This window comes from Diplotaxodon limnothrissa, linkage group LG3, assembly GCF_057381915.1.
Source record: "Diplotaxodon limnothrissa isolate DT_005_m linkage group LG3, D_limnothrissa_male_GT1.1, whole genome shotgun sequence".
In the NCBI taxonomy this organism is placed as follows: Eukaryota; Metazoa; Chordata; class Actinopteri; order Cichliformes; family Cichlidae; genus Diplotaxodon; species Diplotaxodon limnothrissa.
This window is the reverse complement of record NC_140598.1, coordinates 3,142,404-3,161,158: the sequence shown is the minus strand read 5'-3', so window position 1 is coordinate 3,161,158 and position 18,755 is coordinate 3,142,404. Positions and strand designations below refer to the sequence as shown.

Sequence of the window (18,755 nt, the reverse complement as noted above, 5' to 3'; positions counted from 1 at the left end):
GGACAGCATGTTAGACCTTGTTTACTCAAACATTCAGCATACAAGGCTTCACCCCTCCCCCAGATTGGACAATCTTAAATACACCACTGATCTATGCATCAAAACTACAAAAATCACCCGAGTACCAAAGAAGTGCCACTGTTTCCTGCCTCAATGACTACCGGCTGGTGACACTTACACCCATCATCGCAAAGTGCTTTGAGAGGCTGGTATTGAGGCACATGAAAACTCACCTTCCACCAAATCTGGAGCTGCTACAGTTTGCCTACTGCCCAAACCGCTCCAGAAATCATGCCATCTCGTCTGCTGTTCACCTTTCTCTCTCCCATCTCAACAAAAAGGACACGTATGCCAGATAGCTGTTTAATGACTTCAGCTCAGCATTCAACACTGTCATTCCCCAGAGGCTGGTAAAGAAGTTGGACCTACTGGGAATAAACATCACTCTCTGCAACTGGATCTTGGACTTCCTAACTGACAGGTCCCAGTCTGTCTCCATAGGAAATAACACTTCCAAAGTCCTCAGACTGAGTACAGGATCACCACAGGGCTGTGTGCTTAGTCCACTGCTGTTCACCTTGCTAACACATGACTGTACTGCACAGTACAGCTCAAATCACATGATCAAGTTTGCAGATGACACAACAGTGGTGGGTCTCATCACCAACAACAATGAGTCTAAATACAGAGAGAAGGTACAGCAGTCTGTCTTCTGGTGTGGTTCCTGCAAGTTTCAAACATGCACTAGTGCAGCCACTGCTTAAGAAACCTGGCCTTGATCAGAATCAGAAAGGGTTTTATTGCCAAATGTTGAGCAGGTTTATAACATTAGGAAATTGCTGCGGTGCTTCAGTGCAAACATACTGTCATAAATTACGCTAAAATAGACATTAAAATAAAAATAAGAATAAGAATTAAAAGTGCTAAGTAGATAGATATATACATGAGTGCAGGTGGTGATCAGTGCCAAACATTGAATGATGCAGTGAACACAGCGTAGGGTCATGTGTTAGTGGTGGGAACAGTCTTATGGTTACTGTTCATGTGTCCAACAGCAGAGGGGAAGAAACTGTTCTTATGGCGAGAGGTTCTGGTGCGAATGGACCGGAGCCTCCTGCCTGAGGGGAGCAGGTCAAACAGACTGTGTCCAGGGTGAGAAGGGTCAGCTGAGATCCGAGCTGCATGCCCCAGTGTCCTGGAGGTGTACAGGTCCTGCAGAGATGGGAGTCTGCAGCCAATCACCTTCTCAGCAGAGCGCACAACAAAAAGCTGTGGCTGGAAAAGAGAAAGGCGTTCAGAAGCGGAGACAGGGACTGCTGCAGAGAGGCCAAGTACAGGTTCACTAAAGAAGTGGACATTGCTAAACACCAGCACTCTGAGAAGATGCAGCAGCAGATCTCAGAGAATGACTCTGCCTCTGTGTGGAAAGGTTTTAGGAATATCACCAACTACAAGCCTAAAACCCCCCACTCCACTGATGACTTGCTCTTAGCCAACACCCTCAACGACTTTTACTGCCGTTTTGACGAGCCATCAGGCAGCCTTCACACCTCCAACGGCCCCAACAATAGAGACACTTTGGACACTCATTCCCCCACCTCTCCCCCCTCCATAGAGCCATCACCACCTTCAAACACTTCACCTACAACACCCCCCTCCTCACCCCACACAAAAGAGGATTTCACACCACCTCCTCCCACCACAACTCTTCATATTCATGAAGCAGATGTGAGGAAGCAGTTTAAGAGTCTGAATGCTCGAAAAGCTCCCGGCCCAGACGGTGTGTCTCCTGCCACCCTCAGACACTGTGCAAACGAGCTGGCCCCACTGTTTTCTGGCATTTTCAACTCCTCACTGCAGGCATGTCATGTGCCTGCCTGCTTCAAGTCCTCTACCATAATCCCTGTCCCCAAGAAACCTAGGATCACTGGACTAAATGACTACAGACCCGTGGCTCTGACATCTGTGGTCATGAAGTCATTTGAGCGCCTGGTTCTCTCCTATCTCAAGACCCTCACGGCCCCCCTCCTGGACCCCCTGCAGTTTGCATACAGAGCCAACAAGTCTGTAGATGACGCCATCAACATGGCCCTACACTTCATCCTGCAGCATCTGGACTCCCCAGGAACCTACGCCAGGATCCTGTTTGTGGACTTCAGCTCTGCCTTCAACACCATCCTTCCAGACCATCTCCGAGGCAAGCTTTCCCAGATGAATGTGCCTGATCCCATCTGCCGGTGGATCACTGACTTCCTGACGGACAGGAAGCAGCATGTGAGGCTGGGAAAGAATGTCTCGGACTCCCGGACCATCAGCACCGGCTCCCCTCAGGGCTGTGTTCTTTCTCCTCTGCTCTTCTCCCTGTACACCAACTGCTGCACCTCCACCCACCAGTCTGTCAAGCTTGCAGATGACACCACCGTTATTGGACTTATCTCGGACGGGGATGAGTCTGCCTACAGGAGGGAGGTTGAACGTCTGATGTCCTGGTGCAGCCACAACAACCTGGTGCTGAATGCCCAGAAGACAGTGGAGATTATTGTGGACTTCAGGAAGCACACAGCCCCACTCCCCACCATCATCCTGACTGACACCCCCATCACCTCTGTGGACTCATTCCACTTCCTGGGTACCACCATCACCCAGGACCTGAAGTGGGAGCCCACCATCACCTCCGTCATTAAGAAAGCCCAGCAGAGGATGTATTTCCTGAGGCAGCTGAAGAAATTCAACCTGCCAACACGGACGATGATGCAATTCTACACTGCAATCATCGAGTCCATCCTCACCTCCTCCATCACCGTGTGGTACGCTGGAGCCACTATCAGGGACAAACAGAGACTGCAGCGTGTTGTGCGCTCTGCTGAGAAGGTGATTGGCTGCAGACTCCCATCTCTGCAGGACCTGTACACCTCCAGGACACTGGGGCATGCAGCTCGGATCTCAGCTGACCCTTCTCACCCTGGACACAGTCTGTTTGACCTGCTCCCCTCAGGCAGGAGGCTCCGGTCCATTCGCACCAGAACCTCTCGCCATAAGAACAGTTTCTTCCCCTCTGCTGTTGGACACATGAACAGTAACCATAAGACTGTTCCCACCACTAACACATGACCCTACGCTGTGTTCACTGCATCATTCAATGTTTGGCACTGATCACCACCTGCACTCATGTATATATCTATCTACTTAGCACTTTTAATTCTTATTCTTATTTTTATTTTAATGTCTATTTTAGCGTAATTTATGACAGTATGTTTGCACTGAAGCACCGCAGCAATTTCCTAATGTTATAAACCTGCTCAACATTTGGCAATAAAACCCTTTCTGATTCTGATCAAGGCCAGGTTTCTTAAGCAGTGGCTGCACTAGTGCATGTTTGAAACTTGCAGGAACCACACCAGAAGACAGACTGCTGTACCTTCTCTCTGTATTTAGACTCATTGTTGTTGGTGATGAGACCCACCACTGTTGTGTCATCTGCAAACTTGATCATGTGATTTGAGCTGTACTGTGCAGTACAGTCATGTGTTAGCAAGGTGAACAGCAGTGGACTAAGCACACAGCCCTGTGGTGATCCTGGGAGAGAGAAAGGTGAACAGCAGACGAGATGGCATGATTTCTGGAGCGGTTTGGGCAGTAGGCAAACTGTAGCAGCTGAGCTGAGGTGAGTTTTCATGTGCCTCAATACCAGCCTCTCAAAGCACTTTGCGATGATGGGTGTAAGTGTCACCAGCCGGTAGTCATTGAAGCAGGGAACAGTGGCACTTCTTTGGCACTCGGGTGATTTTTGTAGCTTTGATGCATAGATCAGTGGTGTATTTAAGATTGTCCAATCTGGGGGAGGGGTGAAGCCTTGTATGCTGAATGTTTATGTAAACAAGGTCTAACATGCTGTCCCCTCTTGTCGCAAAGTCAATGTTCTAATGAAATTTGGGCAGAACTGATTTCTATCAGGTATCTCTCCCTCCTTTTTTGTGACATTGGCAGGACTTTTATTTTGTTGTAATTATAAAAGACCAAATTGGTTGTGAGAGTTAATCATTCAAGATCAGCTCAGCAGACAAAACACAGTTTAAGTGTCATGGTGAGCTGTGCTGGAGGCTAGAGTAGAGCCCAAATACAGGACTCTGAGACAATATTAACTTAAAGAGGCAGCTTTTTTTGATATAGTAATTACATAAAGCAAAGTACAAGACAAAACACTAAAAGAAGCAAACAAAAGATAAACTTGAACTCAGATCTTGGCAACTGAAGCACTCATAACCAGATATAACTGAGAGAACATGAAAGACACTCTATGGCACAGCTACTATGGAGAACATGACAAAGAACAGAGGGCACACATGAAGGATAACGAGGAGATGGGTAACAGGTGTGAACACAGCTGGGACTAATCAGTCATGGCCAGACACAGAGGAAGGAAAACCGGTTACACTTTGTTTTCTTTTATTTTTCAATACCAAACTGTCATAATACACATAGGTACATATAGAAATAATCTTTTTCTTTTTTATAGCATATAAAAAAAAAAAAAAAACATAAATGGGATGAGTACCTGAATACCCCCACTCCCTCCCAATAATGTAAAAATGAATATGTTACAGAGGAAATGAATTAACCCATACAAAATATACAAAAAAAGCAAGAACAAGAAATCAACAATAAGATAGTAGTGCGTATCCTTATAGTTTAATATTAACATTAATAAATCTTAAATATTAAGAGTAGTAACAATATTAATATTACTGAATCCCTGCTCAGCGGTTGAAACAAATTAATAATGCTGGAATATCTTTAAATAAAGCATTCTTATAAGGTAGAACAGCCACTGCCGGGAATAGCAGAACAATTTGTACACTGTCATATGGTGGACTACAGAGAGAGTTCTACTTTTCTAAGTATTTAAGTAATGGTTTCCAGTGAGTGAAGAAAAAAAAAAAAAAAAAAAAAAGAAAAGAAAAATCTATCGGATGAGCCTCTGATGGAGAATTTTATCTTCTCCAATTTTAAGAGTCCTAAGATATCCTATAACCAGACTTTAATTAATGGTGGCTGAGATGATTTCCACAACAACAAAATTATTTTTCTAGCGATGAGAGAAGCAAAGGCAATAAGGTTATTTTGAATAGTTGTAGTATGAAGGTTATTTGGTGGTTTTCCAAATATAGCGATATGTGGAGTCGGAATCAATTTTATACCCAATATATCTGAAATTATTTTGAAGAATTGATGCCAAAATTCAGACAACCTAGGGCACGCCCAGGACATATGAGTAAGATTGCAAGGTATCTGTGAGCATCTGTTACATTTATCATCAAATTTATCTGGGTAAAATGTTGACAGTTTTTCTTTACTGTAGTGTAATCTGTGGAAAATTTTAAATTGTATTAATGAAAGTCTGGCGCAACTACAAGACAAATTAATGGCCCCTACCGCTCCATCCCACAACAACTCAGAAAAACTCATATGGAGTTCTGACTCCCATTTCATCTTGGTACTGTTTAAAAGAGATTCACTAGGTGGGGAAGCTAGTTTTTACCCTTTAACAAAGTTTTGGCTCCTGGAAGTACCGTATAAAATCGGATTTAATGAAATTAAAGCGAGTAACTAGTTCGTTAAAACTTGCAAAAACCTCATTTACGTATAGATCATCAGTACCTTAAGATTTTCTGTTTTAGAACATAAAGTCAATCTTTGCTGGAACAAATAAGTGATTGTGGCAGATCGGGGTTGCAAGAGGGAGGGTGAGCCAACCAAAGTGTCAAATTTTTAATGTTTCAGTAACAACTGGGTTGGAAGACCAGTTTAATAGGGATGATTGTGAGGTATCACATGCTAAAGCAAGTAATGACGAGGAACAGGAGGCTTCTTCACTCTGGCACCAATTAGTATAGGGAGACATACACCACAATAATGTATTATACGTGTTAGATGCCCAATAACACAGCTTTATTGCTGGAGGGAAACGGCGAAACAAACTGATAAGAAACTACACTGGGAAGCAATACACTAGCACACAGAGAAGCTCACGGCCATGAATGAGAGAGAATGTGACACTGAACAGAGGGAGACGCAGACATAAATACACAGAGATTTAACGAGGGAGGTGGGAGCACATGGGGAACACAGCTGACACAGATAATCATAACGAGACAGGGCAGGAGCAACACAACATGACACATACTGACGGGAGACTGTCAAAGTAAAACAGGAAGTACACAGAGGCGCAGACAGGAGGAGAGAGGGAGCACGGGGAGAGCACAGACATAACGGGCTGGGGAAAACGTGGAATAAAACACGAGGGGAAACGAGGGCTCACAGATACACAGAGGGGCACACAGGGGGTAAAAGTCACAAAGGGATCATCCATTAAAACATATCCACTGGAAGCCACAATAGACTTTGACCATAAAATCCTTTCAACGTAGCGGCACTTTAATTGTCCATGTAAACGTCATCCAAGCAGCATAATTAATAAGACGCAGCGCAGACATCATTCCAAGAGCGCAGCCAAAACGTTGCACATTTAACCAACATCCATTCCATTCCGTTCAGTGTGTCCTTTTGAAGCATCTCAGCGCTAATGCACAATGTGGCTTCCTTTTCCACAACCAGACATACACAGGTATTCTTACCTGCGCTCCTCAGAATTGCGTCAGGTGTGTCGGTGCTGCTGGGCTCACTCATACAGATGCGCTGCACTTACTTGGCGTCTTTCAGGTTCCTTGATCTGATTTCTTTGATCCTGCTTGCGGCTTGCTTCTCCAGAATGCCGTTTTTTGTTGACTAAAGATGTAGCGACTTCCACAGTCGCTACAGGCCGGGGCTGGAGCCTGCCTATTTGCCTGACGCGCTGTCAACTTTACGCAATAATGCGAGAGGTGGAATTGTTTGCTTGTTTATTAAAGTGCTTTGAGAGTTTACAGAGTAATATCATCAGCTCCTGATTCAGACTCTTACAACGTCACAGGCTCTAATATAACGAAGCGAAACATGTAGTGCAGCGGTCAACAAAAACTACGGCTATCCAGCCCTCCTCTCTGTCAAAATCAAAACCCAGTGAATGACAGACTGACAACGCCCATTTATGTCACCGCTAGCACCCACGTGACTCCCATAACAACCAAACAAATAAAAACCCAGTGATCATCAAAATTCAATACATTCAATTATGGTTCCTACACAAACATTGCATATATATATATATATATATATATATATATTTTTTTTTATCATAACTCTGGTTTCACGTGCCTATCAACACAATTTAAAACTGTTATAAAGTCCACACATCAAGTGTACTTGACTCTGCTGTGTGCTGTGTAAATGTGATTTTTGAGCTGGGTGAAATCCGTGAAGCAGAAATAATATTTTATTTTAACATTGCATTGCTAATCATCGGTTGTGGCCAATCAAATTGTATGGTCCGACTATAAATAGTAGCTGCTATTTTGATTCATTTATTTATTTATTTATATTTATTTTTGGTTGATTAAGGCTGTTCGTACTACTGGTATGTTTGTGGAGTCGGATTAACCACAGAGGACGTATTTGATTTCCCGTTTCGGGTCTATTAATAAGTTGTGTTTTTACTCTGAAGGCCTAAAGTAGAGGTGACTGGGTGCCCTGGTGGTGGGATATTCCGTGGTTCGTGATTATTTATGCATTCGCCCACTGGTAATCCAGGCTCTGAATCAGTTAACAGTACACGTGCAAATACATGATTGCATCTTCTGATGTCTGTTTTAAATAGCTGTCAATAAATTCGTTATTTTACTCCCAATCACGGCTCTGGCTCAAGTGTTACAAACCTTAGAAACTATGTAAATGAACAAGAAGGCACTAACTATAGTTATATAGTTCATTTGCATAGTACATAGTATCTATAGATACTGTCTGTGTGAAACTCCCAGGTTGGCGTAGTCGGGTTTCCCCTGTGACTGTAAAGCTTTAAGCTCCCGATCGCCACAACACCATATTTGTGTTTGCAGAATCTGATGGATTCTGGTCAGCTGTACATAGATAATCCTGACAATATACAGTAAACCCGAGTCTTTAAAAAAAACGGAATTAACTGAATTTGAATAAATAATAAACAAATTTATTCACCTGTGTTTGAGCCTCAGGCATGGCACCATGCCCCTCCCATGTTTTAAATGTACGTTAGAATAGCATGCATCATCTTGATGCATTCTCAATCATCCAGGAAAGTAAATCTCCAAAAGTTGATTCTGTTCATCTGGACGTAGCGTTTTGTGGGAGAAACGTTTCGTCACTCATCCAAGTGACTTTATCAGTCTCAGCTAACTGCAGGTTTCCAATCTTATAAACAGTACATTTGCATAATGACTGAAACCAGCCCACTGAAGGAACAATGGGCTGGGAGGTCAGTTCCTTAATCATAATTATGCAAATTCTCATGACCATTGATCAACACCACTGACCAAAACCCACTGATCAAAGACCACTGATCAGTGCATGCATCAACACAATAAGTGAGCGGGAGGAGTGAGGCGTGGGGTCTTCACACACCCCCGTTCTCTGTTCGCCATCTGGGGCAGGGGCTAGCCGTTTGGTCGGTGTCTGGGCTAGTGGGCTGACAAGACTGACACACTTTGTACAGTTACATCATAGTCACTGGTTACAACACATAGTGCCCCTCCCCTGCGACCCACGCACACACACACAGCAGCACTAACGAGGTAAAGTCCCTTCGCATGGTGGTAAAACAGGAAACGTAAAATACGAGCTTTATCGGTTTGTTTGTTCTGTCTCCAAACAGAAACCGTGAAAATCAACAAAGCAGCATTATTAAACATGAAACCTATGACAGAAATATAGGCTACTCATGTGACTCCTCAAACAACTTACACGTTTCTAAGACAAACCAAGATTATTATTATTATTAGTAGTAGTAGTAGTAGTATTATTGTATTGTATATTATTTATTGCTAGTTTCGTTTCGTTTTTGTATGGTCTGGCATAAGCATTTCACTGCATGTCGCACTATGTATGATTGTCTATGTGACAAATACAAATTGAATAAAATTTAAACTTTTAGATTTGATCTAAAATGGACCAGGAGAACAAGTTGATTTGAATAATGTGTTCATTAGTTTGTTCTGTTGCGGTGCATCATAAAGGTAAGCTGTAAATGTAGCACATAAAACACTTTTCAAAAAATAAAGAATTATTTAAAATATTGTCAAACTCTGTTGCAGATTGTTCAGTTAATATATTTAAAACAGATGACGTTCATCACGCTGTACAGATCGTGTTTGATTGTGTGTGTTGGGCATTTTGCACACTTTTGTCACAAATATAAACATTTTTTAAGGAAACAACGACGAAAAGTTTTCATGAGACGGTTGCTTTACTTGCAAAAGATAACAGTGCATATTTGCATGTACACATATGGATGTCTTACAATTTTTCTACAATGTTTTCATCTTATCTATATTGTTTTTATTATATTATCCCTCTGTCCAGCACTTTGAACGACACTTGATGTCTTTTAACTGTGCTATAAAGATGACTTGACTTGACAATAGAGAAACGAGGAAGCGGTGTCCTTTGCGTCATTCTATTCTCATCCATAACCCGCGTATTGGGCCAAAGCCTAGCATAGCCTGTAACGTTATTATGAAGGACACATTTTATGAGTGAACTTGAGTTTAAGTGACTAACAGGTTTCTTTGAAAAATACTTTAATAAATATAAATTTCGTAACTGAAGTCAGTGAATTCCATGTTGATGCCAACTGTAATTTCAGGAATAGAAACAGCATGAAGATTGAAGTGTGAGCATAAGATTCAATTTTAAAAACAATACTAAGAATAACAATAAAGGAGCGAGCTCTTGGTGTGAGTGAGTGAGGTGGCTCTGAAAAGAGCCGTTGTTGGTAGGAGAGCGTGCAGCTTAAGCTCTCTCTCCACGGATGCGGCGAGCCAGCTGGATGTAGCGAACAGAGGAGACTCGCTGCTCTTAAAGTGTGTGACTGGCTGTGACGCCGTGCCGCTCCGTGATTGGTGACGGGCTCCACGTGGCGCATCGCCCCGCCTCGGTGTGTGCTGCTCATTGGAGAAAATTGCATTGAATTTGCGCGCTGCCGCAAGCCTCTCTGCGATTGGTGCGTGACGAATCCGCCCGCGCTCTGCGGAAATATAAGCGAGGCTTTGAGCAGATCGGGCCACATTTTCTCTTACTCTCGATGCTACGAAGAAAAGAACCAAAATGAGTGGACGCGGCAAGACTCGGGACTCATCAACAGAAAGTCCGGGCATGACTCCTGTGTTGCTGCTGGCAGTGTGTTTTCTCGGTGCGTGTGCCCTTTCACCCGTGGAGGACACAAACAGGCAGGAGCAGCTCCTCCTGATGTCCCTGGGGCTCTCCGAGAGGCCGAGGCCTGCAGGGAGCCTCCAGCCCCGGCGCCATGTCCCCTCCGCTCTCTGGAGGATGTTCCGGAGGGCCGAGAAGCTCCAGGCTCTGGAGAGCCAGCCCTGCACGGTGTCAGAGTATGGAGTCCGCGGCAACATCGTCAGATACATCCAAGACCAAGGCAGGATGGTGTCTGGCTGGAGCAGCAGCTGTCAGGCTTGCCTGGAGAAGCATCTTTTCTTCAACATGTCCATCCTGCAGCCTGTGGAGATGCTATCTCTGGCTCAGCTGGAAATCAAGCTCCACTGGAAGCCCCTCAGTCCCGTGCAGCTGCTGCAAGGGTCCCAGGCCATTAGTGCCTCTCTTTATAAAGTGATCCGATCGACTTTGAAGGGAACTAATCCTAAGGCGAACCGCAGACTCCTGCTGTCCCAGTCGGTCCAGCTGCAGCCCGAGTCCACCTCCATCACCATCGATCTCACAGCGGTGGCAGAGAGCTGGCGCAAACCGGGGTCTAACTACGGCTTAATTTTAGAGTTGCTCCCTCTCGGACCACACCCGGAAGAGTTCTTTCTGTTTTACCCCGGTAACTCCCTCCCACTGGAACAAGACTTCACCTTCCCGTTGGTTCAGGCCTCACTAGTGGCTGTGTCCCTCAACCCAAATCGGTGTCGGTCCAGACAGAGGAGAAGCGCCATCCACATCCCCGTGACACCCAGCAATGTGTGTAAAGCTCGCCGTCTCTACATCAGTTTTAAAGATGTCGGCTGGCAGGACTGGGTAATCGCCCCGCAGGGCTTCATGGCCAACTACTGCCACGGGGAGTGTCCGTTCCCGCTCAGTGAGAGCCTGAACGGCACCAACCATGCCATCCTGCAGACCCTGGTGCATTCCTTGGATCCAGAGAACACGCCACAGCCCTGCTGCGTCCCCATCCGTCTCTCCTCGATCTCCATGCTCTACTACGACAACAATGACAATGTGGTGCTTCAGCATTACCAGGACATGGTGGTGGATGAATGCGGGTGTCGCTGAAGATGCTGGACGCTTCTGATTGGCCTCCGGTCACCAGATATTATCCTCTGATTCATTCAGCTGCTTTATCCAGTGATGCGAGTCTAGAATTGTTGCTACTGCAATTTTTTAAAGTGATTGTTTTTCAATACGTAATGGAATATGTTTGCAGACAGTAATTTCTAAAGAATTTAACCTATTTGCTCTTATTGAAAGCTTTTGTTTGTCTTTTGTTTTAAGCCTAATGAAATAAAATTAGGAATTTAGTGTTTTTCAGTTTTAACAATGGCTTAAGTGGTCTGTTACACATCACTTGCAATACTGGGCGGCATCGATCCAATAGCATTTTCTGAGTCCAAGACCTAAAAGGGAGTTAAGTTTTGTTTAACAAAAAGCAGATTTTAAGAACTATTTTGCTTTTAATAAGAAAAAAAAAAAAAGCAAGACTCGGGGCTCGATGGCAGCGAGGAGGAGCGAGCCCGGGGAGCCGTGAAGGATCCTCCAGGGGCCGTACAGCAGCCTGGACCGGGACCGGCTCCTCATCCGGCTGCCGTTCAAAAGCTTCGCCGTGGGGACTGTTCTGCTGCCGGTGACCGGCTTCATAGCCTGCATCTTCATCTCCCTCTGGTACCACTATGAGGACGCGACGTACACGCACTGTAAGGTGTCCAACTACCTCCCGTCCATCAGCACTGCTGCTAAATTTGGGACATTTTGCAAAGTCACTTACATCTACGCTTAGTCAACCCCTGTTTTAAGGACAGTAGTGGGTTTGAGCAGGATTCGAACCTGGGCCTCCTGGTCTCAAGGCGGCTATTCCTCCCATTGTGTTCTCAGAGCATTTCATGCGACCTTAAAGCTCTCAAGAATGACATTAAGTTGCTGAACCCTGACCTCTGACGTACAAATTAGTTGGTTTAGCTATAAACTTTGGTGTGTAACTCTGTATGGAGGGAAGAATGTATTGACAGTGGGGGTCTACCTGTCGTATAATGAGTAAAAGCTGCCTCAGCCAGATAAACAGGGAGCCACAGTTAATAGCCTGGGGAGAGGACAGCCCCCCCAGACTAAACAATAGAATTAGAGGAAAACTACTGTGGAGGGGGATACAGGGCAGCCCCGGACTCTCCTCCAGCTGGGATATCCAAAGAATCGGTGAGGTCAAGAAGTAAACCTCAAGGCTATATTTTGAAAAAAAAAAAAAAAAAAAAAAAAAAGGAATTCCCAGCATCCTTAACTCTACAGAGCTCCATTAGTTCAAATGTACACAAATCAAATTGGTTGTGAAATTAGTAATGAAATCAATACATGCTAAAATAAATAGCTGTAGGGGTTCAGCTTTGAGTAAAATGTGTCCTTGAAATCACCTAATATCAGCTCACTTGGCCTAGATTTATTCAGGTAAGGTTGTAGAGCATTTTGAGTGGATTATATTGGCTAGGTATCATTAACCTATACGTGTACTTCCACTAAAACAGCCAGTGTAGGCTTTCAAAAAATTAAAATAGAACTCAATATTTCATACAGAGATAATAACATGCAACTATAAATGTAATACTTTCAGTCATATTTGTTGTTTTTTTAATAGAATGTTTTTAAATGTGGGTGATAGCTTTTAAAGGTTTATTTCTTTTCTGATAGTGTTTCATAGTAAAAAAAGAAGTGTTGTGATGTCTTGTACTATGAAGGTATGATTGTAAAGAGCAAACGGGTGAGGTGTTTCAGGTGTGAAGATCCGACTAAAAGCCAAAACAGTCGCCAACGAAATGAAGATGAAAAATTTCAGAGGTGGGCCATTCTGGTGTCACAAATTTATGACAGAGTGGAGAAGTGTGAAAACATCCACGATCACCAACGGATTTCAAAGGGCTGGACTGCTGCGTGATGGAGATGAGGACACCGCCACAGCCCTTCAGAGGGTGTTCGACTCCAACACTGACAACGAGAATTTTTTTGGTTTTGAAAGCCGACACTGGAGAAGAGGACTTTGGTGGTTTTAGTGCGCAGGAAGAAGAGAAAGATGGTGGTGAATGACTGACTTTTCTTCTTGTTAAAGCCATGTTACTGCACCTGAGCCTAAAAGGTAGGCCGAATCGTTTTTTCTGGTGTGCTGTAGGTTATTGTTATGTACTACTACATTTGTTACTCGTTTATAAAGCACAGTACATGTTTCGTTCTTGTAATTACCGGTACTTGTACATAAAAAGTTGTGCAAATATGTACCGGTAACTTGTTTTTCAAAATATTAATACAAGGGATGTGTTCCCAAACAGCCATCTGTTTCCTGACAATCCCCTTTGTGCATATTCTCTTACATATGGTAAGTAAACATTAAAGCACCTGCGGCTTTTAGTCAGGTGCGGCTGATGTAGGTACAAAACAGGATTTTCCCCTGATTTTAGCTTGTGTGGCTAATATTCAGGTGCGCTTTGTAGTCCGGAAAGTACGGCAATTTAATTTCAAGGGGAAATTAAGTCTCACTGAGGTTAAAGGCCAAAGAATAAAAGTGGGTTTTAAGACGCAATTTAAAATTGGACAGTGAAGGGGCCTCTCTAACGTGCAAGGGCAAATTATTCCATCATTTTGGAGCCACGATAAAGAAGGCCCGCTCCCCTCTGAGCTTCCTCCTGGATCTCAGTACCTCCAGGGGCAGCTGGTCAGCTGACCTGGGAGACCGACAGGGTGTGTGGAGATGAAGAAGCTCAGAGAGGTAAGGCGGGGCAAGACTGTGAACATAAGAATTTTAAAATTAACTCTAAAAGACACAGGCAGCCAGTGCAGTGAGGCTGGAACAGGGGTTATATGCTCTATTTTAAAAGTTCCTGTTAGGAGTCATGAAGCAGCGTTTTGGACCAGCTGCAGACTTGAGAGCAATGACTGACTGACCCCCACGTAAAGTGCGTTACAGTAGTCCAGGCGCGAAGAAATAAAAGCATGGATCACTGTTTCAAGGTGCTGCCTTGAAAGAAAAGATTTTACTCTTGCCAGTCGCCTTAAATGATAAAAACTGGACTTCACCACTGCTCTGATTTGGTTGTCCAATTTAAAATCACCATCCAACTTAAAACCACGATCAATAACAACAGGTTTAAAATAAACTTCCAGGGGTCCCAAATCAACAGAGGAGGACTCGCAGGGACCACTGGGTCCAAACACCAACCACTCTGTTTTCTTTTCATTAAAATTTAAAAAGTTTAGAGCCAACCAAGCTTTAATGTCATCTAGGCATGTTGTGAGAGGTTTTATGGAGATGCCACCCTTCTGCTTCAGGGGTAAATAAATTTGGATGCCATTATCATCTAGAAAATCTTTCAGTTGACTAAAAACAATTTTCTCTAAAACCTTGGAAAGTAAAGGGAGCTTGGAAGTAGGCCTATAGTTCGCTAAAACTGTGTGGCTGGTGCACAGATGTAACAGTGATTGCTCAGCACTGCTCTTCCTCTCTGGAATACCTTTTTATTCACTGCAAACCGTTTTATTCTCTGCGGGAGTTTGCTTCATTCATCCTGGCCGCTGTTTACATCCCGCCACATGCGGATGCGCAGGCAGCTCAGTGCGCACTCGCGGAGCAGATACTGCACATGGAGCGGACATTCCCGGACTCTCTCATCATTACTCTTGGGGACTTTAACAAAGCCAATCTGAGCCATGAGCTTCCCAAATACAAGCAGTATATTAAATGCCCGACCAGAGAGGAGAGGACATTAGACCACTGTTACAGCACGATCAGTGGGGCCTATCGCTTCACTCGGACTTTCTGACCACGTCATGATCCTTCTAATCCCCACGTACAGACAGAGGCTGAAGCTCTCCAAACCTGTCGTGAGGACCAAAAAACTGTGGAGCAACAAGGCTGTGGAGGAGCTTCGCACGTGTTTGGAGTCTACAGACTGGGACACAATGAAGGCTGCTTCTAACAGCTTGGACGAGTTTACGGACACCGTCACCTCCTATATCCACTTCTGTGAGGACAGCATTGTGCCATCACGCACCAGGGTGAGTTATAACAATGACAAACCCTGGTTTACTCCTAAACTCAAAAAGCTGTGGCTGGAAAAGAGAAAGGCGTTCAGAAGCGGAGACAGGGACTGCTGCAGAGAGGCCAAGTACAGGTTCACTAAAGAAGTGGACATTGCTAAACACCAGCACTCTGAGAAGATGCAGCAGCAGATCTCAGAGAATGACTCTGCCTCTGTGTGGAAAGGTTTTAGGAATATCACCAACTACAAGCCTAAAACCCCCCACTCCACTGATGACTTGCTCTTAGCCAACACCCTCAACGACTTTTACTGCCGTTTTGACGAGCCATCAGGCAGCCTTCACACCTCCAACGGCCCCAACAATAGAGACACTTTGGACACTCATTCCCCCACCTCTCCCCCCTCCATAGAGCCATCACCACCTTCAAACACTTCACCTACAACACCCCCCTCCTCACCCCACACAAAAGAGGATTTCACACCACCTCCTCCCACCACAACTCTTCATATTCATGAAGCAGATGTGAGGAAGCAGTTTAAGAGTCTGAATGCTCGAAAAGCTCCCGGCCCAGACGGTGTGTCTCCTGCCACCCTCAGACACTGTGCAAACGAGCTGGCCCCACTGTTTTCTGGCATTTTCAACTCCTCACTGCAGGCATGTCATGTGCCTGCCTGCTTCAAGTCCTCTACCATAATCCCTGTCCCCAAGAAACCTAGGATCACTGGACTAAATGACTACAGACCCGTGGCTCTGACATCTGTGGTCATGAAGTCATTTGAGCGCCTGGTTCTCTCCTATCTCAAGACCCTCACGGCCCCCCTCCTGGACCCCCTGCAGTTTGCATACAGAGCCAACAAGTCTGTAGATGACGCCATCAACATGGCCCTACACTTCATCCTGCAGCATCTGGACTCCCCAGGAACCTACGCCAGGATCCTGTTTGTGGACTTCAGCTCTGCCTTCAACACCATCCTTCCAGACCATCTCCGAGGCAAGCTTTCCCAGATGAATGTGCCTGATCCCATCTGCCGGTGGATCACTGACTTCCTGACGGACAGGAAGCAGCATGTGAGGCTGGGAAAGAATGTCTCGGACTCCCGGACCATCAGCACCGGCTCCCCTCAGGGCTGTGTTCTTTCTCCTCTGCTCTTCTCCCTGTACACCAACTGCTGCACCTCCACCCACCAGTCTGTCAAGCTTGCAGATGACACCACCGTTATTGGACTTATCTCGGACGGGGATGAGTCTGCCTACAGGAGGGAGGTTGAACGTCTGATGTCCTGGTGCAGCCACAACAACCTGGTGCTGAATGCCCAGAAGACAGTGGAGATTATTGTGGACTTCAGGAAGCACACAGCCCCACTCCCCACCATCATCCTGACTGACACCCCCATCACCTCTGTGGACTCATTCCACTTCCTGGGTACCACCATCACCCAGGACCTGAAGTGGGAGCCCACCATCACCTCCGTCATTAAGAAAGCCCAGCAGAGGATGTATTTCCTGAGGCAGCTGAAGAAATTCAACCTGCCAACACGGACGATGATGCAATTCTACACTGCAATCATCGAGTCCATCCTCACCTCCTCCATCACCGTGTGGTACGCTGGAGCCACTATCAGGGACAAACAGAGACTGCAGCGTGTTGTGCGCTCTGCTGAGAAGGTGATTGGCTGCAGACTCCCATCTCTGCAGGACCTGTACACCTCCAGGACACTGGGGCATGCAGCTCGGATCTCAGCTGACCCTTCTCACCCTGGACACAGTCTGTTTGACCTGCTCCCCTCAGGCAGGAGGCTCCGGTCCATTCGCACCAGAACCTCTCGCCATAAGAACAGTTTCTTCCCCTCTGCTGTTGGACACATGAACAGTAACCATAAGACTGTTCCCACCACTAACACATGACCCTACGCTGTGTTCACTGCATCATTCAATGTTTGGCACTGATCACCACCTGCACTCATGTATATATCTATCTACTTAGCACTTTTAATTCTTATTCTTATTTTTATTTTAATGTCTATTTTAGCGTAATTTATGACAGTATGTTTGCACTGAAGCACCGCAGCAATTTCCTAATGTTATAAACCTGCTCAACATTTGGCAATAAAACCCTTTCTGATTCTGATCAAGGCCAGGTTTCTTAAGCAGTGGCTGCACTAGTGCATGTTTGAAACTTGCAGGAACCACACCAGAAGACAGACTGCTGTACCTTCTCTCTGTATTTAGACTCATTGTTGTTGGTGATGAGACCCACCACTGTTGTGTCATCTGCAAACTTGATCATGTGATTTGAGCTGTACTGTGCAGTACAGTCATGTGTTAGCAAGGTGAACAGCAGTGGACTAAGCACACAGCCCTGTGGTGATCCTGGGAGAGAGAAAGGTGAACAGCAGACGAGATGGCATGATTTCTGGAGCGGTTTGGGCAGTAGGCAAACTGTAGCAGCTGAGCTGAGGTGAGTTTTCATGTGCCTCAATACCAGCCTCTCAAAGCACTTTGCGATGATGGGTGTAAGTGTCACCAGCCGGTAGTCATTGAAGCAGGGAACAGTGGCACTTCTTTGGCACTCGGGTGATTTTTGTAGCTTTGATGCATAGATCAGTGGTGTATTTAAGATTGTCCAATCTGGGGGAGGGGTGAAGCCTTGTATGCTGAATGTTTATGTAAACAAGGTCTAACATGCTGTCCCCTCTTGTCGCAAAGTCAATGTTCTAATGAAATTTGGGCAGAACTGATTTCTATCAGGTATCTCTCCCTCCTTTTTTGTGACATTGGCAGGACTTTTATTTTGTTGTAATTATAAAAGACCAAATTGGTTGTGAGAGTTAATCATTCAAGATCAGCTCAGCAGACAAAACACAGTTTAAGTGTCATGGTGAGCTGTGCTGGAGGCTAGAGTAGAGCCCAAATACAGGACTCTGAGACAATATTAACTTAAAGAGGCAGCTTTTTTTGATATAGTAATTACATAAAGCAAAGTACAAGACAAAACACTAAAAGAAGCAAACAAAAGATAAACTTGAACTCAGATCTTGGCAACTGAAGCACTCATAACCAGATATAACTGAGAGAACATGAAAGACACTCTATGGCACAGCTACTATGGAGAACATGACAAAGAACAGAGGGCACACATGAAGGATAACGAGGAGATGGGTAACAGGTGTGAACACAGCTGGGACTAATCAGTCATGGCCAGACACAGAGGAAGGAAAACCGGTTACACTTTGTTTTCTTTTATTTTTCAATACCAAACTGTCATAATACACATAGGTACATATAGAAATAATCTTTTTCTTTTTTATAGCATATAAAAAAAAAAAAAAAACATAAATGGGATGAGTACCTGAATACCCCCACTCCCTCCCAATAATGTAAAA

General features: G+C 44.8%; 2 protein-coding genes across 2 annotated transcripts in view; both read left to right on the top strand.

Annotated features, from left to right (window-relative positions):
• The window catches only part of LOC146634286 (NLR family CARD domain-containing protein 3-like), a 612,463-nt gene that overhangs the window by 134,216 nt on the left and 459,492 nt on the right, over positions 1-18,755 (top strand). The gene's annotated exons all lie outside the window — the stretch shown is intronic.
• Positions 10,079-12,565, top strand: LOC146634293 (protein DVR-1-like). The gene has a single exon (XM_085375157.1). It carries the CDS (start codon positions 10,234-10,236, stop codon positions 11,410-11,412), a length of 1,179 nt encoding a protein of 392 aa, XP_085231283.1. The 5' UTR covers positions 10,079-10,233; the 3' UTR covers positions 11,413-12,565.

Bases quoted from the DNA above. Each gene is read 5' to 3' on its own strand.
- LOC146634293 (XM_085375157.1), top strand. From the start codon at position 10,234: ATGAGTGGACGCGGCAAGACTCGGGACTCATCAACAGAAAGTCCGGGC.